At 53.0% G+C, this 27,817-nt stretch overlaps 1 protein-coding gene across 8 annotated transcripts; it reads left to right on the top strand.

Moving 5' to 3' along the window:
- Positions 1–831: 831 nt before the first annotated feature.
- Positions 832–27,817, top strand: Csk (c-src tyrosine kinase). Of its 8 annotated transcripts, NM_001304761.1 has the most exons (15): positions 832–1,186; positions 2,471–2,631; positions 20,418–20,468; positions 23,020–23,096; positions 23,455–23,568; positions 23,671–23,783; positions 24,076–24,295; positions 25,110–25,203; positions 25,397–25,462; positions 25,543–25,642; positions 25,720–25,810; positions 26,213–26,286; positions 26,390–26,585; positions 26,660–26,746; positions 26,960–27,817. In NM_001304761.1, exons 4-15 carry the CDS (start codon positions 23,082–23,084, stop codon positions 27,140–27,142), a joined length of 1,353 nt encoding a protein of 450 aa, NP_001291690.1. In that variant the 5' UTR covers positions 832–1,186; positions 2,471–2,631; positions 20,418–20,468; positions 23,020–23,081; the 3' UTR covers positions 27,143–27,817. The 8 variants fall into 8 exon arrangements, with proteins under 8 accessions (NP_001291690.1, XP_006510865.1, NP_031809.2 ...); XM_006510802.4 differs by lacking the exons at positions 832–1,186; positions 2,471–2,631 and adding an exon at positions 8,796–9,468; XM_030244037.1 differs by lacking the exons at positions 832–1,186; positions 2,471–2,631 and adding an exon at positions 19,549–19,595.

Genomic DNA, 27,817 nt, shown 5'->3' with positions numbered 1-27,817 from the left:
ACAGGGAACCGACCAGCTGCTCCAGGCTGTGTTTCAGTCACGGGACATGGGACATCCGTTTCCCCTTCAATCTTTCACTCTGGCACAAGTGAAGCCCCCATCCCCAAGGCCCCCCGGGGGGGGGTGCAGGAGGATGGGGACAGAACAGTCCTTGCACCTGATCAGCAAGTTTGCCTTCTCTTTGACGGTGCCTCTCATTGCTAACTGGCCCCATGGAAGAATGGTGCTACGGAGTAAGAGGTGACAAACTACTAGCTTCTGCGAGCACAGCACTCAGGGCTGCCAGACAACAGGCTTGGGGAGGCAAACATGGCCTTAGGGGTCAGGGCGGACAGTTTCTGGGGGCTTGAGAGGCAGGTCTCCAACCACAACTGACCTTGACTAAAGAGAGAATTGAGTGGGGACCGCCAGCCCCAACAACTCCCGCCAAGTTATCCCCATGCCGGGAGGAAGCTCCTGGAGGGCAAGAGGGTAGTTATGGCTGGGCTCCAGGAAGTCGGACAGAAGGCAGGCAGGCGTGGAACTCCTCCTTGGATCCGGGGTCCTAAGACCTATGGCGGGCATGACAGCCAGAGAGCTCAAGGCGAGTTTGCTCACTAATTTTCAGGTGTGTGCTACTTGAGGCTTTGTGCCACCTGCCGATGGAGTCAGAAGGAAAAGAACCAGTCCCTGTCCTCGCTGGTTCCCTGCCACTCGGAGGAATCACTAAGCGGCTTAAGGATCGAAGGCAAAAGGCTTTTCCTTCCAGGCCTGCTGGAGCCTGTGAAGGTCCCTCCAGGCCTCAAGTCCCACTCCCAGGAAATATCCACAGTCCTACGCTTGTGGGGTTTACGGGCCCTTTACAGCTCCACCCCACCGTTGGCCAGACAGGGGACAGGTGTTGTCATGTGGGGTCTAGCAGGTACACCTTCTGAGAAGAAGGATTTGCATAGGATTTGCAAAAACTGGGCTGGAAGCAAGCTCCACCCTCACGCACCCTGCCCACCCAGTCAGATAGCCAAGCCCTTCCCTCAGTGGAGTTCCTCAGGACCTCTCTGCTCACCTTCCCGCCCTGAGCAAGCTAGCTCAACAAGCAGCTAAGAGGCTTCTTCTCATCAACAGGCAGAGCCTGGGGATTTCTGGGTGGGGTGAGTCCATCATAGAAAAAAAAAAAGGACACCCAGAAGCCTCAAGATAGTACGGAGGGGTGAGTACCAACATCATTGGGAGTGAGGGGGGGGGGAGCCCTAGCTCTGCTCAGTGCTGTGGAGAGTACTAACTGCTGGGGGGCTTGGAGGCTGGACAAATGAGGCTTTCTCAGCTCCTCAGCCATTGTGGCACTGTGGGCTCAACAACAAAAGCCCTGACCCCACCCTGCAGAGGCCAGCAGATCCCAGAGAGGACTGCAGGGGAGGGCCAGACTACAAAGCTGTTCCAGGAGAGAGAGGGAGGGGGAGAGAGAGAGAGAGAGAGAGAGAATGAATTCATCTAACTGCCAGTGAGTGCGGAAACACCAGGCTAAGCCACACTCCACCAGGCCTCTCAGAGCAGCTACTCTTAGATCTTTAGAAATAGGTCCCTAAGGCTGAGAAAGGCTCGAGGACGGTTGGGCCACCAAAAGGGCTCAGAGGGTAAAGGTGCTTGCTGCCAAGCCTTATTACTTGAATTCTATCCCTGGACACATAGCAGAGGGAGAGAACCAACTCTCAAAGTTATTCACTCAAATGCCTCTCCTCTCACCTCTAAAACTAAATGAATAAATGTAATTTTTTGTTTTTAAGGCTTGGCGTTGGCCTAGGGATGTGGCTCAGAAGCGGAGCACATGACTAGCATGCAAAAGAGCCTGGGTTCCATCCCCTATTTTGCAGAAACTTACATTGAAAGGTCACAGAGCCAGGCAGGGGAAAAGTCAGCAGGGTAAGTAGGAAGCTGTTAAAACAGAACTACAAGCACGTCATCCTCCGACCTTCCTCTCTGCCAGAGACCTGATGACCCTCTGAGTTCATACTCTCTTCAGTTTCCTTTTCTGCAAAAATGGGGCTTAGAAATAATCCTGCATCAGGAGGTTCAACCGTAAAAACCAAAGCGCTTGACCGGGACGTGACCCAGTCAGCAGAGTGCTTGCCTCGAATGCAGGAAACCCTGGGTGTGATCCCCAGACCACATAACACTGGGCATAGTGACCCATACCTGTAATCCAGACCCTTGGGAGGTAGGGGCAGGAGGATCAGAAATTTAAGGCCATCCCCGGTAACGTAGAGAACAGTCAAGACCAATCTGACAAACATAGAGCCTATCCCAAAAACACATAAACAAATATTACCCATCATCATGATCACCATCAACAACAATAAGTCGTCTGACAGATAGTGATGCAGAATAAATAAAATGAGCGTCCCTTGGTCTCCAGGGAGGAGGTGCAGTGGGTAACTGGCAGCCTCCACTTATGAATGAGGAGTCATAACTGCGGACCACCACATCTAACCCTTAGATACGAAAGTGGGGAAACTGAGACCCAGAGGAGAAAGTCTAACTCCAAGTCAAAAGCAAGGTCCATCCCCAGAACCTGGATCTCCTCCTAGGCCCTTGATACTCATGACGAGCTCACCCGGTCTCTAGAGGGAGGTTTACAGTGTGACATCTGGGATTCAGGTGAGTGCCCTTCCTCCTGTGGAGGTATTGGAGGGTAGGAGCTGGGGCAACCCTGCAGCAGTGTGGGGAGGGTCACCTGTAGGCCAGAAGCCTGGGCTCTGAGTGAGCAGTGCAGCCCCTTACTTGGAGTTCCCATGAATGGAAGCAGTCACCGGGAGACCCGCCTTGGCCCTCTGGGTCCTGGCTTCTTTGGCGGTTGTGAATATCAGATCCAGGTATGGACAGGACAGAAGCAAGCCACTGTGCCCACTTTGCCTTCTCCTGATTTCTGTCCTTTCCTACAGACTTGGGGCCTAGAGCACTGCCCTGGACTTGCTGTCTATCTTTGTTCCACCACTTCTGCCCTTTAGCCTGACTTCTCTAACTTAGTGAGTCCCCAGAGCAGGGAGGTAACGGGTTACAGCAAGACTGAGTGACCCTGTAGCCTATGCCCTTCCTCTTGGTCCCTCTACCTCCCAGGAGCTCCACTGCTGTGTCCTGTGTGCTGTCTTCATCCTCATTAGGCTGTGCATGAGGCTGATTGTCACAGGCCTTGCTGATGAGATGACAGGTGAAGGCCAAGGGACAAAGCTGCAGAGGTAGCCACAGCCAAGGCAGGTGCCTGTCATTCCCACCTCCAGGGAGGCCAGCCCAGCCCCTCTGCTCTGCAGTCTGCTCACAGCCCAGCCGCCTTGCCTTGTGCTGTGCAGGGGCACCTGCCCTGCCGGAAGTAAGAGACTTTGCTGGAAATCTGTCTTTAATCTTGGCTTCCTGTTTTCTGCCCTGGGGGACGCCCAGAGTGGCCGAGTTTCAAGCTTCTTCACACTAGCTTCTCTAAACTATCTTCTCTGAACATAAAAGCTGGGGGAGGGGAAGAGGCTACAAGAAGGAGCAGAGGCCCTTCCCTGCCAGGGAACCATGGGAACAGACTCCAGTCAAAAGTGCTAGAGCTCTGGACCCCCCGCCCGGCTCTGCATGCAGCTGGGCCATCTGGTCCCTTTACCCAAATGCTGCCAGAACAGAAGCCTTCAGCTCTATCACCCTGCCCTTCCCTTCCCCTCAGCCAAGCCCTCTCTAGCCTTCCTCTTTTCTCCACTCTCCTGGTGTAGCCCCACCACCAAAGAATGAGTGGCCCAGCCCGGGCACATGAATCTTAAATGCTGACTTGATATGTCATATATTAGAGGCAACTCAGACTTGGCTCAACCAAAGTTGCATTCTTCCATGGTTTCTCATCTCTGTCTCTGCCCCTCAGCCCCTGCTTGCTGAGTCCTCTCTCAGGAGAGCCCCATCATCTCCTCAGAGCTGGGTGACACCAGAGGATTGTGAGGCCTTGCTGCTTACATGCTCTTCTCAGGGAAAGCTGGCCCCAGACACTTCTTGTCTACTCTTCTGCGGACCCATTGCTTCTGGAGGGCCCACGGCCTCCTCACTGTGTGGACCACTCTAGGCTTCTTTGCTGGGTTTGGGGGTTTGGTTTGGTTTTGCGATAGGGTCTCCTGGAGCCTAAACTGCCCACATAGTTTCTACACAGTCAAGGATGAGCACGCCTTTAATCCCAGCACTCGGGAGGCAGAGGCAGGTGGATTTCTGAGTTTGAGGCAAACCTGGTCTACAAAGTGAGTTCTAGGACAGCCAGAGCTAAACAGAGAAACCCTGTCTCAAAAAACAAAAAAACAAACAAACAAAAAAGATTTATTTATTATAAATAAGTACACTGTAGATGTCTTCAGACACACCAGAAGAAGGCATCAGATCTCATTACTGATGGTTGTGAGCCATCATGTGGTTGCTGGGAATTGAACTCAGGACCTTCAGAAGAGCAGTCAGTGCTCTTAACCGCTGAGCCATCTCTCCAGCCCCCAAGCTTGAATTTCTTTCTTTCTTTTTTTTTTTTTAAAGATTTATTTATTTATTATATGTAAGTACACTGTAGCTCTCTGGGTGTCAGATCTCATTAAAGATGGTTGTGAGCCACCATGTGGTTGCTGATGGTTGTGAGCCACCATGTGGTTGCTGGGATTTGAACTCCTGACCTTTGGAAGAGCAGTCGGGTGCTCTTACCCACTGAGCCATCTCACCAGCCCCAAGCTTGAATTTCTTGTCCTTCTGCCTGAACATGCCTGGCATTCTGAGATGCCAGGTACAGATCACCGTGTCCACTTTATGCCATCTGAAGACGGGGCTCAGAGTTTCATGAGTGCCAAGCAACCACTCCACCAACTAAGCTACATCCTGAACCTTAATTAATGATGCACCCCCCCTTTACTGGAATTTTTTTTTTTTGAGATTTATTTATTCTTTATTTACATGAGTACACTGCAGCTGTCTTCAGACACACACTAGAAGAGTGCATCAGATCCTATTACAGATAGTTGTGAGCCACCATGTGGCTGCTGGGAATTGAACTCAGGACCTCTGGAAGAATAGTCAATGGTCTTAACTACTGAGCTATCTCTCCAGCCCTTTACTGGACTTTTAAAAAGCATGTGTGTGCACGAGGGGCGGGGGTTCACCCATGCTATGGTGTGCCTGTGGAGGTCAAAGGAGTCTGTTCTTTCCTTCTGTCGTGGGGTCCAGGTTTCGAATTCATGCTTTTGGGCTCTGGAAGTAAGTGCTTTCTACCTGCTGAACCATCCACTGAGCGTCTAACCTTTACTCTTCTTTTTTTTTTTTTTTTTTTTTTTTTTAAGATTTATTTACTTATTATTTATTTATTATATGTAAGTACACTGTAGCTGTCTTCAGACACTCCAGAAGAGGACATCAGATCTCATTACGGGTGGTTGTGAGCCACCATGTGGTTGCTGGGATTTGAACTTTGGACCTTCGGAAGAGCAGTCGGGTGCTCTTACCCACTGAGCCATCTCACCAGCCCCACCTTTACTCTTCTTAATGTCAGGCCTCTGCTTAAAGTTGTTCAGTGGCTCTGGATTATTTATGCAATGTAACCCAAAACCAGAATGTGTCTCTGGTGCCCGTTTTCCACTCCCCCCACCCACACACAGCCTTCGAGTTCACCGTGATCTTGGCCTTCTGATTGTTCTTGAGCCACTGGGCACCTCAGTATGTGGGAGTCCTTAGCCAGCCTTCCCCAATACACACACATTACTCTTCCTACAACCCCTTGGGGTTAGCCCCACTACCCAAGGACCAGAAGCCCAGTCCGGGAGTGTAAGTCTCAAATGCTGTCCCGACATATTTATATATTACAGGCAATTCAGGCTCAGCTTAGCCAAAGTTGCATTTTCCCCCCTGAGACAGGGTTTCTCTGTCAAAGCTGCATTCTTGAATGGCCCTTTCGTGAGTCCAGAAGCTGACTTTTTGGTTCTGTCCACTGGGTGTTCCTAGCCTTCATAAGCCGTGGCTGGTCAGACTGGTTTTCTCTGTTCTGCTTTGGACAAGACCCGTGGTGTCCTCCTCAGTCCCTCCACTCATCTCCAGCATGCCTGCCGGTCTCAGCCAGGTTCCATATTTTTTGAGAGGGAATGAGTTCATGAATGATAAACTTGCATGTTAGCTGCTCCTTACAATACCCAATTCAGGCTTTAATTCCCAATGCCCAGAATTCAAAAAAGGTTATCCTCTCTCTCTTTCTCTCTCTCTCTCTCTCTCTCTCTCTCTCTCTCTCTCTCTCTCTCTCTCTCACTTTGCTGAGAAGAGGTGGAGTCAGAATTCAAATACAGGTTTATTTGATTCCAAAGTTCACATTCTGGGCCCCAGCACACTAAGGGGGTAGTGTTTGTGGGTAACAGAAGATGTATTGGTGATAAAGCTGGAGCAAAACATAGCATATTTACTCAGGTATTCCGCCCCCCAAGTCTCCACAGCCTCCCCACCACTCAGCCCCCTTTTATCAGACAGAGTGGAGGTGATGTCAGTCTCTCCCTCCCAGAAGGCTTTGCAGCCCGCTGAAGCCCTTTCCTTCAGGCTGAGCAGCAGCAGCATCCCCAACTGGGGCCATGTTATCATTCCATCTTGACCTCAAAGGAAAGAAAGTGAAGTCTGATACACACACACACACACACACACACTCTCTCTCTCTCTCTCTCTCTCTCTCTCTCTCTCTCACTCTCTCTCTCTCTCTCTCTCTCACACACACACACACACACACACACACACACACACACACACATGCACCATCACTCCAGGCCTGTTATCTTGCTGAATCTGCACCATCTCTCATGAAAGAGGCATGCTCTCAGCCTGATCTCACCAAAGAGGAAACAGCTCAGAGACCTTAGGTAACTAGTTCAAAGCCACACAGCTCTTGAGATTTAACCTTGAGATTCGGTCCCCAAATATCTGTTTCCCCCCCCCCCTCTGTGTCACACCTAACTCTGAGATCTTCTAGGTGCCTCCACCAAAGGTGTCCCTAAAGAACCAGTTCCCTGTAAGCAAACTGGTACTAGGCATGCTGGGTGAGAAGACCAACCTGTCGTCTGGGGTGGGAGTTGAGCATATCCAACTCCTGCTTCTAACATTTTAAGTTATTTGCAATCTGCAACCTTGCTTCTCACAGAGCCCCTTTCTTCCCCTCAGTCAGTACCACTTTACATTGCATTCCAAGTCTTTGCCAGCAGCGTCTCCTCTCCCATCTGAAGATCCCCCTCCCACTCCCTCACCCCCATCCCCTGCTCCTAAACTAGTACCCTCTTTCAGTCCTGGTCCTTAGAAAGTGCTCCTACACCTAGCACCTCCAACGGACTTTCTGGCTTCTCTCTAGCCACTGTGCTTCCATTCTGTGGCCCTCCCATACAGGAGCACTGCTTGCTCCTGTAGCTGAGAGCAAATTGCTCCGGGAGGATCCCGGACTCCTCATTAACAATGGTGCATAATAACAGCCCGTGTTTAATTGAGGACTCACCACGTGCCACTTGCGCACCGAGCACTTCAAACCTATTAACTCATTTCCTCTCCACAAAACCTTACAAAGTTGGTGGTACCGCTCTTGCTCACTTTACCAAACCACAGTGGAAAAGGACAGACAGAGATTAGCTAACTGGTCCGACGTTGTTACACAGCCAGTGACAACTTCCCTATTGCATCTCAGCTGAAAATAAAGCCCGGAAGAGTTCCAAGAAGCTCTGTGGTTCTTTGGCCCTGTAGCTTGCAGGACTGACCGCATCTCTTTCTGCTTTCCCCTACACACGAAGTAAGTCAGGTCTCCCTGCTGTGTTCCCAGATCTAGAAAATCAACCCATGTTCCCTTCTTTCCTGTTTCTTGTGGACCTTGTACCTTTTTTTTTTTTTTCATTGTTTATCAATTTGTTCTTTGTGACAATATTTTTGCAACAACCCCTCATGAGAATTTGGCAGATATAGAGGTTTTAAGAAGTGGACTCCGGCCGGGTAGTGGTGATGCACACTCTTTTTGTTTGTTTGTTTTATGTTTTGTTTTGTTTTTCGAGACAGGGTTTCTCTGTGTAGCCCTGGCTGTCCTGGAACTCACTTTGTAGACCAGGCTGGCCTCAAATTCAGAAATCCACCTGCCTCTGCCTCCTGAGTGCTGGGATTAAAGGCGTGGGCCACCACCGCCCGGAAATGCACTCTTTAATTCTAGCACTTGGGAGGAAGAAGCAGGCAGATCTTTATGAGTTCGAGGCCAGCCTGGTCTACAGAGCAAGTTCCAGAGCTACATAGTGAGACCCTGTCTCAGAAAAACAAAAGATAACAAAAAAACTACAAAGGAGGAGAAGGAAGAAGAGGAAGAGAAGGAAGAAGAGGAGGAGGAGAGAGGAGAAAGGAGGTGGAGGAGAAGGAAGGAGAAGGACGGTGGTAGACTACAGAGCAGGGGCTGTGTAAATGCATGCTTACTGTCCCAGAAGAGTCTAGGCCTAGCCTCCACTATAGAAAGAAAACTTCGCTGGGGGGGGGGGGGGGGGGAAGAGGAGGAGAAGGAGGAGGAGGAAGCAGAGACGGTGGTAGACTACAGAGCAGGGGCCGTGTAAATGCATGCTTACTGTCCCAGAAGAGTCTAGGCCTAACCTCCACTCTAGCAAGGAAGCTTCGCCTAGAGGAAGCTGAGAGGTTGGCTCTAGCATGCTGGTGGCCCTCTGAAAGGACCTTCGGGAGCCTTCGCGAAGGCCAGCAAGTGGGGGCAGGGCGTAGACGCGGACACACCCCCCGCATTTCCTCCAAGGTCCAGCAGAGGGCGCCGACCCACGCCCCGCTGCTCGCCCGGCAGGCCCCCTCGCGCAGGCGCGCCGCAGCGGGCGGAGGATCCGGGCCGCGCTTCCTCTCACCAGGCCTGCGAGCTTCCTCCCATCGGAGCCCGGGCGAGCTGAGGTTGGCCGCCGCCGCTGAGCCTGCTGCCTTCCTTGCGCTTCCGCGCCACCCTGCGCCCTGCCCCGGGGAATCCCACCGGGGTGGGGTCCGAGCAGGGCCAACCCGGGCCGCGCCGCCGTCGGGGCCGTCCCCGGGCCAGCCGTCCCTCCCGCCTGGCCAGCCTCTGGCCGCCCAGCCTCCGGGGTGTGGGGCTTAGGCAAGCCCTGCGAGCGGCGATCGAACGCCCGGGGCGGCCCCCCGGCGGCGGCGCGACGTCCCCAAACCGAACCTCCGTGGCCGCGTTCGGAAGCGGAACTCTGCCGGGGCCGCGCCGGCTACATTGTTTCCTCCCCCCCGGACTCCCTCCCGCCCCCTTCCCCCGCCTTTCTTCCCTCCCCGCCTGGGGCTGCGCGGCAGTCCCCCTGCCTGTCTGGCTCCCCTTCCCTCTCTTTTCGCATCCATACACCTCTTTGTACCGCACCCCCTGGGGACCCCTGTGCCCCTCCCCTCCCCCTTGGCCGCATGGACTGTCCTGCAGGCCACTGATGCCGCCCTCGGTGAGGAGGCCTGGACCGCAGTGCCCCCAGAGAGGTGAGTGCTGGGCAGCCCCAAAGGAGGTGGGTGTCCTAATGCCCCCTAGAAGGGAGGAGGTCGCTCGTCCCGCCTCTGTAGCCACCACCGCCGCGCCCACACCCATCCCCCCAACCCCCCACCTCCCAAACGGGTTCGAATTCTCCCGGGAATCACTGTCAGAACACTACTGGGAATGAGCCACAAGGGAGGTAGTACTACCCAGCACCACGAGAGAATTGGCTTAGGTCTGCAGAGTCCTACCTTCCCACCCCCCAACTCCCGTGAGGAGAGCAGAGTGGGAAGTGGCTGGACCCCGGAGGAAGAGAAGTGGTATGGGCCGGACTCCCGGGCGTTTGCCCTTTCCCGTTCAGGGCTTCCCTGAAGGTATCCTGGCTTGTCTGGTTCTGAACTCTACTTCAGTCGTTGCACAGAGGTTCTATTGGCTCCAAGCAGCCCAGGGCCATGCCACCTCCCTTTGTGCCTGATAGAAGGCCGGGTCCTTGAACTAAGCCTGTCACCCTTGACCTGCCAGAGGATCAGGCTTAAAGCAAGGGACCTCTGACCCTTGGGTGGAGAAACTGGGCAGGGCTTCCAGTCTGCGTAGAGGTGACACTGGGCATTGGTACTGTACCCCGTTCCCCCCACCCCCACCCCCAGCATCCTCATCAGTCTATTTTCCCAGGCTTCTCAGGACCCAGACCAGTTATTTGGAAGGGGTGTGTCCAGTCACTGGATCTTTGGAGCTTAAGTAGGAGTTTTTTTTTTTTTTTTTTGATCATTTTGTATAGCAGGGAACTGAGGCCCAAGGGGCAGGTCATATTCCAGGCTCCTGATGGAGGGAGGCTAGCTGTCTCTCATTCCCACTTCTGCAATGATGGATGGCTGGAGGTGGAGGGGAACCAGACCCACTCTGTAACTACCAGGGACACTGGCAGTCTCCAGCCTGACCCAAGAGGGACCTTGTGGGGTGAGCGAGCACGTGTTCCCTTGCAGAGGGCTAGAGAAGAGGGAAAGGGCTTCCGGCCTCAGTGCTGTCTTCTTACAGGCCGAGATATCGTATGCATTGCTTATAAGACTTCCTCTCAGTGCGTGGGACTGGGTCCTAATCGTGTGGGCCATCTGTGTGGTGTGGTGTGGTTAGGTGTGCAGAAGCCTGGTTCTGGGCAGCTTTGAAACAGCCTGGTAGTTAGTTCTGACCCTGCCTTTCCCACATTTACCAGATGGCTCAGTCAGAACCTGAATGGGGTCAGCGTAGGCAGAGTGGCAGACAACCTTGGACTGAAAGTGTCAGTATGGGGGAATGTTGACACTTGGGGCTTGTTTCTGTCTCCCTGGACCCTAGATGTCGTAGTGTCTCGGTAATGGCCACAGCAGGATCAGGCCAGAGGCACTAAGGTTGGCAGAGCAGCAGGATCTTCTAGACCCCTCAGGATGCTGAGCTCTGCCTAGGCCCCCGTGAGCCACAGGCTGTTTTGTCTTGCTCAGGCCCTTGCCCTTGGTTAAGGTTTTACCCATTGCTCTAAGAAGCACTGGGGTGGGGGTGGGGTATACAGTCACATCGCCTCATGCCGACCCGAACTTCTTCTGTCTAGCCTTAGGGGTTGTGGCTAGGCCTGACATGGCTGGGTGCTTCTTACTAACTTGGCTGCAAGGGTGTGGCCAGAGTCCAGAGATCTTTTAGAAAGCAGCCTCATTTAGGCTAGCACATGTTCGAGGCTCTGAGTTTTGTTTGGTGAACTAATTTTCCCCGATCAGCAAGGGCTGGTCTTTCTGTAAAAGACCAGGAAAGCAGGTGCCTTCCTCACTACAAGGCACTGCTCTTCAGAGGGCAGTCCTCATGGGGAGGCCCACAGCAAGTGTTGATAGAGAGCAGAGTCCAGCTTCCTTCACGCTAGTAGAGGTAGGGATGGAAGCCAGAGGCCCATAGTGTGACTCAACCTCCCCCATAATCCTTCTGGATCCCACTGGAATGGTAGGACCACCCAGGTCCATCTTTTGAAGAATGTCAAAGCCTTGACATGTAGCCCTCAAAGCACAGATGTTGAGTGTGGGAAAGAAGGCAGAGAGATGTCTGAGAGAGTGTCCCAGACGGGCATGGATGCTCTGTAGCAGAAAAGTCCTGAGTAGCTGGGCCAGAGCTGAGGGGCAGGCAGGACCTGGGAAAGTTAGTCTGACTTCACATGAAAACTCTATGCTTGTTGATTTTATTCTTTACAAAGCAGTGAGGGCCGCGTGGGCTGGCATGCACCTGTAATCCCAGCGCTAGGGAGACCGAGGCAGGAGGGATTCCAAGTTCAAGGCTAGCATGGGCTCCAGACTGAGATCCCATCTTTAAAAGAGAAGAAAGGAAGAAAACAAACCCCAGAAATTTTAGAAAATAAAACAAGAGGGCCCAGTAATTGCCAGGCAGGGACTCGGCACACTAGAGCCCTGTTTTCCTGGTTTCCTTCCCTTGCTGTTGTTAGCATGTAAATGTGCAAGCCTCGACTCTTTTCCCACTTACTACTGTGTCTCTGGGTGTTTCTTGAGCTACCTGTCATGGTAACCGCCTCGAAGGAGCTTCAGGGTATTTCCAGGAGCCCTGCTACTGCTTCGTCACCAAACCCTCTCCCGCGTGTGCCGTGCTTCCATCTGTCAGTGGTGGGGGCTGTTACTACACACCCTACAAGCAGCTAGGAGAGAGCAGGCAGTTTAGCAGCTAAGTATGTGGGTCCCAGGCCCAGCCACACCACGGTTCCCTGAGCATAGCTAACAGGAACAGTGAGCTGTATACCTCAGAAGACACTGAACTAACTAACCTACTAAAAGACTGGAGAGAGCATGGGACCGTGGCTGGTGTGGCTGCCTTAGAATTCGAGAAACATCCCTGAGCCTCGGACCCTAGAATGACTGCCCTCTCACCTATCTTTGGTAAGGTGTCCCAAGCACTCTGAAAACCTCTGGCCCTGTATTCTAGGCTGCTGTGTCTGTCTATGCTGTGCCCCACTCCCTTCCCATCACTAAGTGATAGGCTGCCTCAGGGCATGGGACTGGCCTTGAGAAGATAGGATGCTAATTGCTGTCCAAGGCCTAACCCCACCCATTCCCCTTCACAGCCTTGGAGTTGAGAATGGCTACCTACCACTGTTGCTTCCCAAAACACACACACACACACATACACACACCGGTTATCACTACAGGGCCTTGAACCCGAGATCCTCCTGCTTCAGTCTCCAGAGCATTGAGATTACAGGCATGCTTATACCACCGTACCCATCATGAAGAGTACTCCTGCTTCCCGGATCCTGCATGGCTGTCATAGGCTTCACGTTCCAGTGGGAAATAGAGGTTTCCTTAGGCTGAGCCAGAGTTAGTCAGGCCAGCCTCAGCTTTCTCCAGTGACCAGGGAAGGGAAAGATTAGATTTTGGAGCCTTGCACCTGAGAGTTAGAAACTAGGCTTCTGAGTTAGTGTCCTCCTTTGCAGATCTAACCTGGAGGTGTCACTTTGTGACATGGGCAGTAGGAAGAAACCAATCTCTGCTTGGCACACCCTGGGTCCAAAAGACTGTAGCCCTAATTGACTAGGGTGGCCCAGAACTAACGTAGGCAAGGAGTACTGATGTGGCCATTTCAGTGCCCAAGTCTCTCTACCTTGTAGCTTGGGACCCTGACTGACAGACTTTGACACATATATATTCATTCCCTCCCCAGCCCCCTGGTACTGGTGGCATGAAAGTAGGCATCACTACTACCCTCCTGTCCCATAGCTTCAGTGGGATGAGGTCACAGGGTTGGGTCTTACCCAAGATGCTGGCCTTTGGGTGTTTCTCAGTTCTCCCTGTCCTTGGATAGGGACAGGATGGGTGGAGGAGCAGGCTGCTCCCTAAACCCAGCAGGGAGCACTGTCTTCCTCCTCCCTTCTGGGTCCCTTCATCCAAGGGCTTGAAATAGAATCCGCTAAGTAATGATTAAAGTCAAATTCAGGCCTAAAAATAAAGAGCTGGAGAAGGGAGAGCCTGTGTGCTCCCTGCATGGCTGAGGGAAGATGTGAACAGAGAGAGACTGGGTTTGGGTGGTTGAGCCTAATCCCCATCATCAGGAATGCTCTGAGAATTGGGGGATGCTCTCTTATTGGGCATGATGCAGCCTGCTACACCCATTGGTTGTTGAGTACACGAATGGGGTGCAGAATGAGAGAGACAATCCCATTTTTCCCACGAGGAAACTGAGGCTCATTGAGTGAATTTGAATTGACTTGCTCTGGACTAGCAGGGAGCTCCCCTGAGTGGAGGCCCCAGGGCTGGAGGCCTCACACAGCTCCGCCTACCCTGTTTTTGCCTGCTCTCTCTTCCTGGTTCTGTGAGAAGGACAGCTTCTTCCAGCACGCTTGTGCACACCCTCCGACCGCAGCTTCCCTCCGCCTCTCTTCCGTGGTCTGCAAACGAGCAGAAGAGAGGTGCTGGGCGCTCCCAGGCTGCCTGGGTTCTGCACGGTTGGAAGGCTTGTGGGCGGGCGAAACCTGGGTGTCATCCGACCCGTACATCCTGGCTGCTGCTCTCCAGCCCAGCCCAGCCCAGCCTGGCACCTGGTCCTCACCCAGCCTCGGGGCGTTACAGCCTGTAATGTGCACACTACAGGGAAAAGGACAGGAGGGTGAGCTCCATTGAGGAGGCTGGGCTCAGGGAAGCCTGGCAGGACAAGCCTGTGGTTCCCCCTCCTGCAAAACTGCTAGGATCTGCATGGTCTAAGACAGCCTGGAGGAATTCTTGGAGGGAGAGTAGGGCTTGTGAAAAGCATTTGAAGAGCCAGAGGTCCTTGTTCAGTGATTGGGTCCTCTTAGAGGCTGCAGCCTTCTCCGAGTTCTTCTGAGGCTCTTCGTGATGTCCTGATCTGTCTGTGCAAAGGCTGGATATGCAAATGTACCCCAGCCTGCTGGGGTGAGAGGCACATGATATGAGTAGTTAGTTGGCCCTAGCATTCCTGTTCTGGTCTCTTAGGATATTATATGATCCTGCCAAGGAAAATGTGGGGAAGTCTGCTGACCTAGGCTCCAACATAACTAAGCTTAAGTCCCTATTTGAGCACTTGGAAGCTGATGGTACCCTAGGCGGTGACCATTGGCAAACTTGTTTCCTCCCCTGTTTGGCAGGGATCTCCCAGGACTTGTGGTGGGAGGGGAGGCTTCAGTAAACCATGTTGGAGCAGCAGGCTGTTGGCTCCCCACTTTGATTGTCTGTGGATCCTGCTGGTGGAGGGTGTCCCAGGGCTTTGTCCCTGGCATTGTCTCCGTGGGTTAGCATTTTGAACTGTGTACTCTACCGTACCTGTTCTGTTGGTTCCTTGGTTGCTTTTGTTTTTCTGAGACAGGGTCTCATTTTGTAGACCATGCTGGCTTCAGATCACAGATTCTCCAGCCTCTGTCTCAAGTGCTGGAGACCAGAAATCTGCCACCCAGAGTTCAAGACCATTCCCTTATCCCCCCTTGTAACATGGCTAGGAGATTTGGGGGGTGTTGGGGGGGGAGGATGGGTTGTGAAACAAAGCCACTGCATGACTCTGAAGGCTTGTTGGAGGTTAGTGAGGAAGCTGTATGTAAATACAGGCAGAAGAAAATGCACAGGACCTGGCCCTTACTCTAAGGGGTTGGGGGTAGGGGCCTGGGGTAGGACCCTGGGGAGACCTGGAGGCCCAGAGGCCCAGTGCATGTAAGTAATTAGGCTCCTGAGTGGTAATTAGAAACCTTTCTGGGCCAGGAGTGGCAGCCTCAAGCCACAGTGTACCCTGGGGAGAAGGCTCCCCGTTAGCCTCCCCTTAGCCCACCCCTACTGCTCCCGAGCTTCCAGACAGGATTTCCGGTCTCGCTGAGCCCCAGTGAGTTGCCATAATTTGGTTCTTTAACATTTTTCAGTCATTAAACTCAGCCCTCCTCTTAAGTTAGGGGTGCTGAGGCTGAGGGAGCCTTAGAATGGGGGTGGGGTGGGGTGCCCCAGAACCCAAGCCAGCCATCTTTCCAGCCCCGCTTGCCCAGAGCTCAGAGCTTTCCACAGGTCTGTGCTTTCAGACCTTCTGGGGCATCTGTGCAGTTGAGGGGTGCTGAGGGCCTGTCTGAACCGTTGGGTTAGTAGGAACCACCCCCCAGCATTTATGCTCAGTGTGTGGCTGGGTGGCAGTGCTATCAGCCTGAGAGCTCTGCAGGACCAGGGGTGGGGCTGACTATAGCCACCAAACCAGCTCTGCTGCTGGCTGGCTGCCCTCCTCGGGTGCTCTGCCCTGTGAGGGGGTGTGCCCGAGACTGCAACTTCACCTTTGCCCCTGTCTGCCCTGGACCTGTAGGAAACTTCCTTTGGCAGGCTTGATGGGCTCCCTCAGTAATTCTATGTGAGTCTTAACCCTGGCCTGTTCTAGGTACCCCTTATCCCGTCCTTTCTAGCTCCCCTCATGTCTTTCCTGCAAGCTGCTGGGTTACTCTGTCTGGGGGTAGAACAAGGCAGGGTTGGGGCTCATTCTCTGCGCAGGTTTGACCCCTGAGTTATACCAGCACAGCACAGCTTGTTGAGGCATGGGCACACCTGGCCCACTGACCATTCTGCACTGAGAAAGTCAGGAGCTTGGAGTGTATTTTGTTGGCATCCTCGGTACCTCAGCAGGCTGGTCACAGAGGAGAGGCTTAATCAGGTTCTTAGATCTACAACAAAAATCTCGTGGGCCTTCCTCCTCCTGCCCAACCTGACCCCTGGGCATGGCATGAGATACGGAGAAACCAGCACAGAGTGAGAACACAAGACCTTCCTGTTGCCACAAGTGGTTTTGCCTCTGTGTGTACATGTGTGTGTGTGTGTGTGTGTGTGTGTGTGTGTCCCCGCAGACAGTGCAGCTGGGTCCTATAGCAGGACCAGAGTCTCTGTGGGCCATAACGCCAGTCCCCCCAGGTCTCTGGTGCACTTCCCTTTTCAGTGGGTATTTTTAGCTGCATGTAAACAGTTTCTGAAAGCTCCCACGCCCCACTAAGCAGTGGAGTTTTGGTGAGGGGGCAGGGCTACAATCTTCTGACCTACCCTAGCTCTCTGCACGTGCTTGGTTCTGAGGGTCTGCAGCTGCCTCCAGGGCAAGAAAAGGGCAGACTGGGAGTAGTGTCTGGGCTCCTACCCCCTCACACTTATGTCCCCTTCTGGACAGCATGGGCTCCCAAGAAAGGCCTGCCTGAGGCTGCAGCCACTGACCTCAGCACTTGGGCACAATGCCCAGCCTGTTCCCGGGACCCCAGCACAAGGGCTGCTGGGAGCAGAGTTTAGGGCAGGAAGTCAGATGGAAATATTGGCCTTGCCACAATCCCAAGCCCCTGTCCTCCAGTCTTGTGGGGGTGGGTAGCAGCTGCTGACCCTCTGGGGTTAAATATAGTCCATATAAATATTGGTTGCAGGACCTAATATACTTGTAGACATGCTTTTGCCTGCCTGCCTTCTGTCCTTCCTTCCTTCCTTGTCATTCATTCATTCATTCCTCATAACTGAGCAGCAGTTCTCAGCCCAGTCCATGCCAGCGATGCAGACATGAGTCAGACTAGCTCCCCTCTTCCACCTACACAAAGCTCCCTTTCTACCTCAGCCATAGGCCACTGCTAGCGAGGTCCTTCGGTGGAGCACTGTGATGTGAGAGACCCTGGAGGCAGGGCCAGCCAGCACAGCTGGAGAGCCAAGGAAAGATTCCTGGTGGAAGTGGCATTCAAGAGTGGTGTATTTTCACATTTATTTTTAAGGGGAAGGTAATACAGATGTTTGTAACTTTAAAAGAAAGCCAAGAGCTGAGGATGTCGCTGTGTCGGAAGTGTTTGGTCAGCCTGAAGTCCTGGGTTCAGTCTCCAGCCGTAGATAAGCTAGGTATGATGGCAGATAGCAGAGTCACTCATTGGAAGCCTTCCTTTGCTACACAGTGAGTTAGAGGTTAGCCTGGACTGCACGAGTCTCAATGTATATATCAAAAGAGGACAAAATAGGAAATACAGAATAACAGAGTTTTCCTTTAATTTGATCCCATCCCAGAGGCAACTTCTATTATTTATCTGGTTTTTTAAGGTGTATTTATTTTATTTTATGTGTGTTTTGCTTGCATATGTATGTGCATCATGTACATGCCTAGTATCAGTGGCGTTCAGTAAAGGGTGTCGGATTCCCTGGAAGTGAAGTTACAGACATTTACGAGCTGTCATATGTGTGCTAAGAACTGAACCCAGGGTCTCTATAAGAGTAACAGTTGCTCTTAACTGCTGAGCCATCTCTCCAGCCTTCTCTGTGTCTCTCAAAGATTCCCTAGACATCTCTAAGCTCAGGAATGTGTATTTGCTTTCTCTAAAACACAACTTGTGAGCTAGGGAGATGCTCTGCTGGCAAAGGTGCCTGCCACCGAGCTTGACTACCTCAGGTTGATCGCTAGGACCCACACGCAGAAGGCGAGAACCAACTTCCACAAGTTACCCTCTGGCTTTCAAATGTACACTGGGGCACACATCCACATGCATATAAATTAAATAAAATGTAATAAAAGATGCTAACCCACACAATTTATACCTGGGTGTGGTGGTGCTTGCCAGTAACCCTGTCCTGGAGGCTGAGGATGGAATTTGAAATCAGTCTGGACTATATAACCAGAACCTGTATCAAAAATCCAAAACCAGCCGGGCATGGGGCGCACACCTTTAGTCCCAGCACTCAGGAAGCAGAGGCAGGTGGATTTCTGAGTTCAAGGCCAGCCTGGTCTACAAAGCGAGTTCCAGGACAGCCAGGGCTACACAGAGAAACCATATCTCAAAAAAACCAAAAAAAAAAAAAAAAAAATCCAAAACCAGGGCTGGAGAGATGGCTCAGCGGTTAAGAGCACTGACTGCTCTTCGAAGGTTGTGAGTTCAAATCCCAGCAACCACATGATGGCTCACAACCATCTGTAATGAGAACTGACGCCCTTTTCTGGAGTGTCTGAAGACAGCTACAGGGAGCAAGCCGGGGCCAGAGCAATAAGAAAAAGTGTCTGAAGACAGCTACAATGTACTTACATATAATAAATAAATAAATCTTTAAAAAAATCCAAAACTAGCTGGGCATGGTGGCACACGTCTTTAATCCCAGCACTTGGGAGGCAGCAGCAGAAGCAGTAGTAGTAGTTGTTAGACACTTGTAGATCCTTTGCGTATATTTATGTGATCTTAACATTTTCCCACATTTACATTGCCTCTTTTTATTTTTGTTATAATGTGTGTGTGCGTATGTGCCCGTGTACATCACACACAGTGTGTGTCATTTGGGGGTCAGAGAACAACTATGAGGAGTTGGGTCTCTCCTTCCAGGGGTGAGACTCAGGTTGTCAGGCTTGACCACAAGTGCCATTGTATTGCCGGGCGTGGGATGGGGATCAGAACGGAGTTCCTCATGTGCCTCACAGTTTGCTTTACTGACCTGTTATCCGTACATACATGGCTGCATGCAGGGCTTGCTGGATTGCTAGTCACAGGCATCAGATGCCTTACTCTGGAGAGTTTGGTCTTTAAGTTTGGTGAGTGTGTGTGCCCATGTGCACTTGTGTGTGGATATGCCTGTGTGCACATGAGTGTAAAAGCCAGAGGGAAACCTTGGGTGTCATTCCTTAGGAACTGTTCATCTTGTTCTTGGGATGGGGTCTCTCACTGCAACCTGGGACTCGATAGGTAGGTTAGGCAGGCGAACTAACAAGTTCTAGAACCCCTGTTCCTGCCTTCCAGCACTGTATGACAGGCACATGCCACCGACACTCAGATTCATTTGGGTGCTTGGGACCAAATTTGGGTCTTCACAGCAAACATTTTACCTGCTGATCTAGCTCTTCAGTTGGTTGGTTGGTTGGTTTCATTTTTGATTTTTGAAACAGGGTTTCTCTGTGTAGCCCTGGCTGTCCTGGAACTCATTCTGTAGACCAGGCTGGCCTCGAACTCAGAAATCTGCCTGCCTCTGCCTCCCGAGTGCTGGGATTAAAGGCGTGCGCCACCACGCCTGGTGGTTTCACTGTGTAGTTAGTTCAGTGTGGCTTCAAGTGTGTACTCTCTCCAATCTCTTGCCACCTATTCTATTTTGCTTTCTGCTTGTATAGGAGGCTGTACCCTAGGCAGCATAAAAATGCCTTGGATGAAGGGAAAGGACAGGTAAGTAGTCAGAGTGCAGGTGTCTGAGAACAGGTGTGAGAAAGGGGGACAGAAACAGTGCTTGAAGTCAGCAAATATAGGGAGCTCCCGGATTCCCCAGAGGTCATAGGGCCAGGGCCAGGATACAGAGTTACTCCCAGAACAGTGGTCCTGCATTGCCTTCCTAGAGCGCCTTGGTCATTCAAGTGACCCCACAAAGGACTTTCTGTGCCTACTCACTGGCTAGTTGGAAGGTGGCTTTCAATAAGCAGTCTCTTTAAGCCACGCTGGCTATCAGCATCAGACTTTGCTGGAGAGACCATAAGGCAAGGCATCTTGCTCAGCCATCCTAGCCTGGTGACCTCACATGATTGACAGGTTAGAGGATGTCTGGTAAGGCATGTAGTGACCCAGGTGTCACAGCAGCTGGCTTCTCACCTAGCTGTTGTGTACATGAAGAATAAGAGCCTCAGAAGGCACTGCTATGGATGGAGTCAGGGAGGTTCAACTCTCCTGGATCCGGTGGCTGAGCAGTCTTCCCCTCTGGCAGCATCCCCTGACCACTGCTGCCTTGTCCCATCCTCTCCCCATATCCTTACCTACATGTCTGCTCTTTGCCCTGTCCATCCAGATAGACCACGGTCCCTGAGGGTATGCGAGATATGGAAGGCAGAGGCCACCAGGTAGGCAGAGAGTCCTGGCCAAGGAGCTCAGGAGTCTGAGGCAGGACATGACATCTCACTGGAGCTGTGGCCTCAGGCACGGCCTCACAGTACTCTGGGCTTTACTTGGGGCCTTCATCTGTAAAATGGGGTTGGTAATAATAGCCCCTCTGTTTCTCAGTCATTAGGATTGGACGAGCCATGAAGTGCCAAGGATAAGGCCTGACACTGAGTAAGTACTCAGAAAACAGGGCCTGTGATTAGCTTTATTATTATCATCAAGGCAGCAGGGAGGTGGCACGGCAGCTGCAGGCCAGGAAGGAGTGTTTGCAAACTGACAGCTGGAAGGGTGACTAACTGTGCCCAGCCTCCGCTGCCTCCTGTGGTGGCAGCAGTGAGTTCTGAATTTGGGGAGGGAGGAGGAGGTGTGGCAAGCTGTTGAGCTAATAGGATTTCCATAGGAGGACCCTAAGGTTGGGGCTCAACCAATGGCGGTGGGACCCTAGCTCAGGCTTTGTGACTTTGGGCAACTACTTGGACCTTAGTTTTCACTTGTATGAAACAGGGAAGGAGGCTCACAGCTCTTGCATGGCATCCACAGGGCCCAGGAAGTGGCTTTCATGCTCATGCTGGCTCCATCATGGAAATACTGGGTGTGAGGGGGTGGGGCCTATTCCACTCTCTCTGGGCGTCAGTCTAGACAACAGCTTGATAGCCTTGCTTGCTTCTGGCTGCAAGAAGGACTGTTCTGAAGGGGACAGGAGACATGTCAGGCCCTTCCAACTCTGAAGTCTCATTCTGTTCCCTCCAGTCTCCTTGCAGGGGTTCACTGTTCTCCGTTTCCGGGAGAGGGGATGTGAGGCCCACAGGGCTCATTTGTTCTCTCTGAGGTGGCATGTTGATAAAGCCAGGTTCAAGGCCCAGATCTGATCAGAACCAGGGATCTTGCTTAGGAGTTCCTTTCCCCACACCCTCTACCCTTGCTTCTGCTGGACTCGGGAGTGCGTGCTTCTGTTATCACCCTCAGGGCCCAACCATGGCTCTTTACGGTGCCATGGGAGGCTCCTTGCTACCCTGCAGTGTTCATGCCAGGGCCACCAGAACCCTTCTCATGCAGCAGACAGACAAGGGTGCTGGTTCTGCCTTATTTCATCAGCTTCTACCCAGACCAGTTCGTTCATTCATTCATTGATTCATTCATTTTATGTGTGTTGGAGTTTTGTGTGCATGTGTCTGTGTGAGGGTGTCAGATCCCCTGGAAGTACAGTTACAGACAGTTTGAGCTTCCATGTGGGTGCTGGAAAGTGAACCCAGAGGCTCAGGAAGAGCAGCCAGTGCTCTTAACCATCTCAGCTAATATACTAAGCTTCTCTGTGTCACCTTTTCTGGTCATCTTCTTTTCAAACAAGGTTTTAACCACATAGCTTAGGCTGGCCTCCAACTAGCCATCCCTCTGCCTCACCCTCTTCCCTCTGCCTTTCTAACAAGTACCTTTCTGTACCAAATTGTATTTGCTTGATAGGTCATGGACTTAAAACATAGAGATCTGCACCTCGTCCTAGAGTTTTGAACCCAGACTCTTGAGCATTCTAGGCAACTACCGTCCACTAAGGTCCCTAGCTCCCACCCTCTATCTTTGAAGTCTTAAGGGCTCAGTTCCCATGCTTCCTGCACGTGTGTGTATGTGCAGTGTGCACGCACATGCCCATACACATGTTACAGCACTTACACTGAAAGTCGTCTTCCAGTGGTAGTATACATACATAATGGCCTAAGGCTAGACCTTCCAGTGGTAGTATACATACATAATGGCCTAAGGCTAGACCTCACCTATCCCATCTCAGGTAGGTCTGTCACCTAACCCTGTGATCACAGAGGGCCTTGGCTCTGTTTTCTCACCAGAAAGGAAACAGTAGGCCCAGCGCCTCTGTATCTTTCTGGGGTTATCTGAGGCCTGGGGCTGTATTTGAAACGATAGTGGTGACAACACACGTGTGTGCAGGCATGCTTATTGCTCTTGGGGAATCACTTTTACTAAAGTGCATGGACAGCTCTCAGGGTACAGCCAGCAAGTTGCTTTTGAACAAACCCTGTGAGGGAGCTCAGAGAGTCCCCATAACCAATAGCTGAAGTCCCCTCACACTCTGTCCGGTCCTTCCCCGAGTTTCATCCTTACAAGCCTGGGCTGGTTTGACTGATTTTGAGCTTGATGCAAAGGGAGCCCCAGTGCTCCTGCTTTCCTGGGCCTGGCTTCGTGGTTGATGAGTGGCTGAGTGGGTCGAGCCACTGCTGAACCGCACTCCCTTCTGTGCCACCTCCCTACCTTGGCTACTTCATTTTCAGCACTTGGGCAGTTCCTTGTCTGACCGGTCCTACAGAGCACACCACGGGAGAGCACCTTCCCCTCTCCTGGTAGACACGGGCTGTTTCCTATTGGGTGTGTACTGAGAAGGAAGCACAGACATTGTCTGTACAGAGGCCTCTAAACAAGCTTTCCTGGACCACATAGCACCTGCCCAATTTCAGAGTTTCCCTGGACTCCCTTCCCTGCCAATCTTCCAGGCCTCTTTGGTCCTTTGGTCATATCAGAGACAGGACTGATAGCCACCTCCCTGGGACTCTTAAGTCTATGTGTTTCTATCCTGAGGCTGGATAGAACAGCCCTGGACCCACACGTAGAAGCCTTGGCACCAAGGCCTGCAGCTTTAAGGAAGAAGCTGATGGTCACACGCAGAGGTGGGGTCATCTTCTCACTCTTCCTCAGCTCCGCTCTTCTCCCACAGCTCTCATGGTACCAAGTCACAGATCGGCCTTCCTGTAGCACGGGGACGCCAGACCGCAGAAGATGTCGGCAATACAGGTATCGTGGGGCTGCGGTGGGAACAGTAGGGAACAGATGAAGCAGTCCCACGTCCCGCCCTCCCCAGGCCGGACAGAGAGTAGGTACTTAGAGCAGCCCGTTCCAACCCATGCTCAACCCGCCCTCCCAGTCAAGACTGTGTGACGTAACACTAACTCCAGTGTGCTCTGTTGGGCATGGGGCCCCAGGGAGGGCTACAGAGGAATCTGAGCTGGAGGGGCCGGAGACTTCTTTAGAAAAGGGTATCTCCCCCAGGTTCATGGAAGTCAGCTAAGATGATTTGGTCTCAAGGGCATTCAGGCAGGTTGGTAGAGAAGGACCCTAGGCTGTACCCACACACCCTTCCCTTATCCTGCAGGCCGCCTGGCCATCCGGTACAGAATGTATTGCCAAGTACAACTTCCATGGCACTGCTGAGCAAGACCTTCCCTTCTGCAAAGGAGATGTGCTCACCATCGTGGCTGTCACCAAGGTACTCGATGCTTGTCCCATTCTCTCACCTCCAGGGGTTTCCTCTGGGTTTGGCTCCTCAGGAGGCAGGCCTCAGAGTGTGTCTGTGTTGTCCTCTCTCTAGGACCCCAACTGGTACAAAGCCAAAAACAAAGTGGGCCGTGAGGGCATCATCCCAGCCAACTATGTCCAGAAGCGTGAGGGTGTGAAGGCAGGCACCAAACTCAGCCTTATGCCGTGAGTACCTAGATGACAGAGGGCTCAGGCTCCTGGTCTGGGGGACAGAAAGGAAGTGGCCGTGGTCCTCCTGGAAAGGCATCAGAGCAAAGCAGCCCCGAGTGTGGGTGAGGGCTCTAGGGGTGGGACTAGAGGTTGGACCTCACAGACGGGGAATAGGAACCTAATGAAAGGAAAAAGGGTACAGGAAGATGACACCCTCAGATGCTTGGCTGATTGGGAATTCTGGGAAGGTGTACGCAGGAGGCTCCCGGGTCAGTACCCTTGTGATCCCCAACCTTGCCACCCACAGCTGGTTCCACGGCAAGATCACACGGGAGCAGGCCGAGCGGCTTCTTTACCCACCAGAGACAGGCCTGTTCCTCGTGCGGGAAAGCACCAACTACCCTGGAGACTACACACTGTGTGTGAGCTGTGAGGGCAAGGTGGAGCACTACCGCATCATGTATCATGCGAGCAAGCTGAGCATTGATGAGGAGGTGTACTTTGAGAACCTCATGCAGCTGGTGGAGGTGAGTGGGGTACATGCCTGCCTGGGGGTGATCCTGCCCTTTCTCACACACACACGCCTGAGTCTACCTGAGGGCATTTAGTACAGACCCAGACCCAGCTCACCTGGCAGTGACCCAGACACATTGACAGCTTCTTTGAGTCTTTGGTTCCTCACATGTGTGGAGCACCAGCTGTGTGAAAGAGCTTAGGTCTGTCCCCAAGCTGCCCCCAAGTGCCCACAAATAGGCTGGTATCCCCATTTTATAGATCAGGACACAAAGGTTCGGATCAGCGAAGATCCCCTCGTCTACGCATTGGAGGTGTCTGTCTGATCCAGACCTCACTTCCTCCAGCACTCAGAACCTCATGTCGGGATGTGTACATTGCCGTCAAGGTCCTGGAGGCAGGCACACAGGTCCTTGCTGCTTCCAACACCGGCTCCACCCGTTCCAGCCAGGCCATATCTGGCATCAAAGACCCATAGGTTCCTCTGAGCTCACTCTCATCTCTGGCCCGCCCTGTCCCTGAGTACACACCTGCTAGAGACTGGTATAGGGAACAGGGCAGGTTTTGCTATCTACCTTAAGATATTGGTGAGGCCCAAAGCAGTAGTGACAACTGGGGGTCCAGTAGCTGAGTGTGGCTGGGGTGATGTGGGAAATGGACAGGCATTCCCACCCTTCTGGAAATGAAGAAACCTCTCCACACAAAGCAGCTCAAGGCTGTGTGGACTAGCCTCTGCTGCCCCCTGGTGGTCAGACATGAGCAGTGCGTGAGTCAGTGAGAAATGGGGCCCAGTGGGTCTGGTTCTGAGAGCCTGCCCCACCTCTGCAGCACTACACCACAGATGCCGATGGACTCTGCACTCGCCTCATCAAACCAAAGGTCATGGAGGGCACCGTGGCGGCCCAGGATGAGTTCTACCGCAGTGAGTGCGCGCTGCACCCGACCTCCCACCTGCCCACTTCCCCTCACCTGGGCCCTCTGCCCTTACCCTAGAGGCTTGGAAACCCCAGACACCCACATCTAAAACTGTTTAGTCTGTGCCTGTCATCTCAAGTGCCTCAGATTAGCTGTTCACTTCACTTACACTCCGCCTCCCTCCCGGTCCCTGTCCCCAGGTGGCTGGGCACTGAACATGAAGGAACTGAAGCTGCTACAGACAATAGGGAAGGGGGAGTTTGGAGGTGAGTTGACGGAGCCCGGGAGAGGGGTTAGGTGGGGGGAGCCCTGGGAGTCCAGGAACTAGCCCCTGCCTCTCCTGCAGATGTGATGCTGGGGGATTACCGGGGCAACAAAGTTGCAGTCAAGTGCATCAAGAATGACGCAACTGCCCAGGCCTTCCTGGCTGAAGCCTCCGTCATGACGTGAGCTGGACTGCCTGGGTGGAGCACCGGGTGGGGGGTTGGCAGGCCGAACTCCTGACCACCCTGTCCTGCCACAGGCAACTTCGGCACAGCAACCTCGTCCAGCTGCTGGGTGTGATTGTGGAGGAGAAGGGTGGGCTCTACATCGTCACAGAGTACATGGCCAAGGTAGGTTCTCCTCAGCCTCACCCTGTTCCTCCCACAGCCCCTCCACTCTGCCTGGCCTGGCCAGTCGTTTATTGGCCAACTTTAAACAAGTCATGCGAGCCGGGCGTGGTGGCGCACGCCTTTAATCCCAGCACTCGGGAGGCAGAGGCAGGCGGATTTCTGAGTTTGAGGCCAGCCTGGTCTACAGAGTGAGTTCCAGGACAGCCAGAGCTACACAGAAACCCTGTCTCGAAAAACAAAACAAACAAACAAAAAACAAGTCATGCCAACCTTTTCAGACCTCCGTTTTCCCACCCATAAGTGGCCCAAAGATTGTGGGGTTGAATGGTATGAACACTCTATCACTAGTGTTCTGGCTCCTCCCTGCTCACCCCCTCCTGTCCCTTTCTGTCCCACCCGCAGGGGAGTTTGGTGGACTATCTTCGATCACGTGGTCGTTCGGTGCTAGGTGGAGACTGTCTCCTCAAATTCTCATTGTGAGTAGTGCAACCTGGGTGGGGGTAAGAACTTGAAGGAGCCCCCTGCCCTGCTATGAGTGGGAGTCCCCGTCTGAGGGACATGTGGCTGTCCTGCCCTCAGAGACGTCTGTGAAGCCATGGAGTACCTGGAGGGTAACAATTTTGTGCACCGGGACTTGGCTGCCCGGAATGTGCTGGTGTCTGAAGACAACGTGGCCAAAGTCAGTGACTTTGGCCTCACTAAGGAAGCCTCCAGCACTCAGGACACAGGCAAGCTGCCAGTCAAATGGACAGCGCCTGAAGCCTTGAGAGAGAAGGTGAGCGAGGGTCCTGGAACCACCCCTCTAGAGCTCCCTAGGACCCAATGCTGATTCTCTTCTCCACATGGCAGAAATTTTCCACCAAGTCTGATGTGTGGAGTTTCGGAATCCTTCTCTGGGAAATCTATTCCTTCGGGCGAGTGCCTTACCCAAGAATTGTGAGTATGGGTCTGGAGGCCAGTGTGTGGCTGAAGCCGAGGGAGGGTGGGGCGGCAAGAGCATCCCACGGGAACCGCCTGTCTGTCTGGAGCCTGGGCCTCTGGTCTGTCCTGAGTAGCCTCCAGGCCATTCCCTGACTTCTTAGAGAGGGGCTTCTGGGTAGGGCTCCCTCTGTAAGACGCTGAGCTGACTCACACACCATCTGCTCACAGCCCCTGAAGGACGTCGTCCCTCGGGTGGAAAAGGGCTATAAGATGGACGCTCCGGATGGCTGCCCGCCCGCAGTCTACGAGGTGATGAAGAACTGCTGGCACCTGGATGCTGCCACACGGCCCACGTTTTTGCAGCTTCGGGAACAGCTCGAGCACATCAAGACCCATGAGCTGCACCTGTGACCTCTGCCTCCGCCAAGGCCATGGGCCGGCAGGGACAGGGCCTCGGAGATTACAGATCTGGTGCCCTGCTGCTTGCTGGGCCTGAACTTGAACTGAGCCCCAGCCGGCTGGTAGGCCTCTTGCCTCTGACCTGCCTGTCCCTTCTGGCCCCCAGGGACCCCACCTAGGCCTGGCATCTTCTCTCATGGACCCACCTATAGGGCTTGGGGTGCCCACTGAAGGGGCTGAGGAGAGGAGGCCAAGGAACAGGAGGAGTGCCGTGCAGCTGGCCTCCTCAAGGCCCCACCATTCGCCTTCTTAGAGTTTTATTCCTTTCCTTTTTTGAGATTTTTTTCCGTGTGTTTATTTTTTATTATTTTTCAACATAAGGAGAAAGAAAGTACCCAGCAAATGGGCATTTTACAAGAAGTACGAATCTTATTTTTCCTGTCCTGCCCCTGGGGGTGGGGAGGAATCAGCCTCTCTCTAGGGACCCATCACCCCAGCCCGTCCCCCATCCCGTGTTCCATGTCCAGTGTTGCCTCGGTCGCCTGTGTTTGCGCTTGACCATGTTGCGCTGTTTGCATGTGCCCAAGGCAGGCGTCTGTCGGGGGCTTGGATTTCATGTGCTGTGGCCGCTCACCCACACCGCCTTGTGAGATGGAATCAATAAACCACTCCATGAGGACACCGCCA

Source organism: Mus musculus, chromosome 9, assembly GCF_000001635.26.
Source record: "Mus musculus strain C57BL/6J chromosome 9, GRCm38.p6 C57BL/6J".
Classification (NCBI taxonomy): Eukaryota; Metazoa; Chordata; class Mammalia; order Rodentia; family Muridae; genus Mus; species Mus musculus.
The sequence above is the reverse complement of the archived record's forward strand: the minus strand, read 5'-3'. Positions and strand labels throughout refer to the sequence as shown.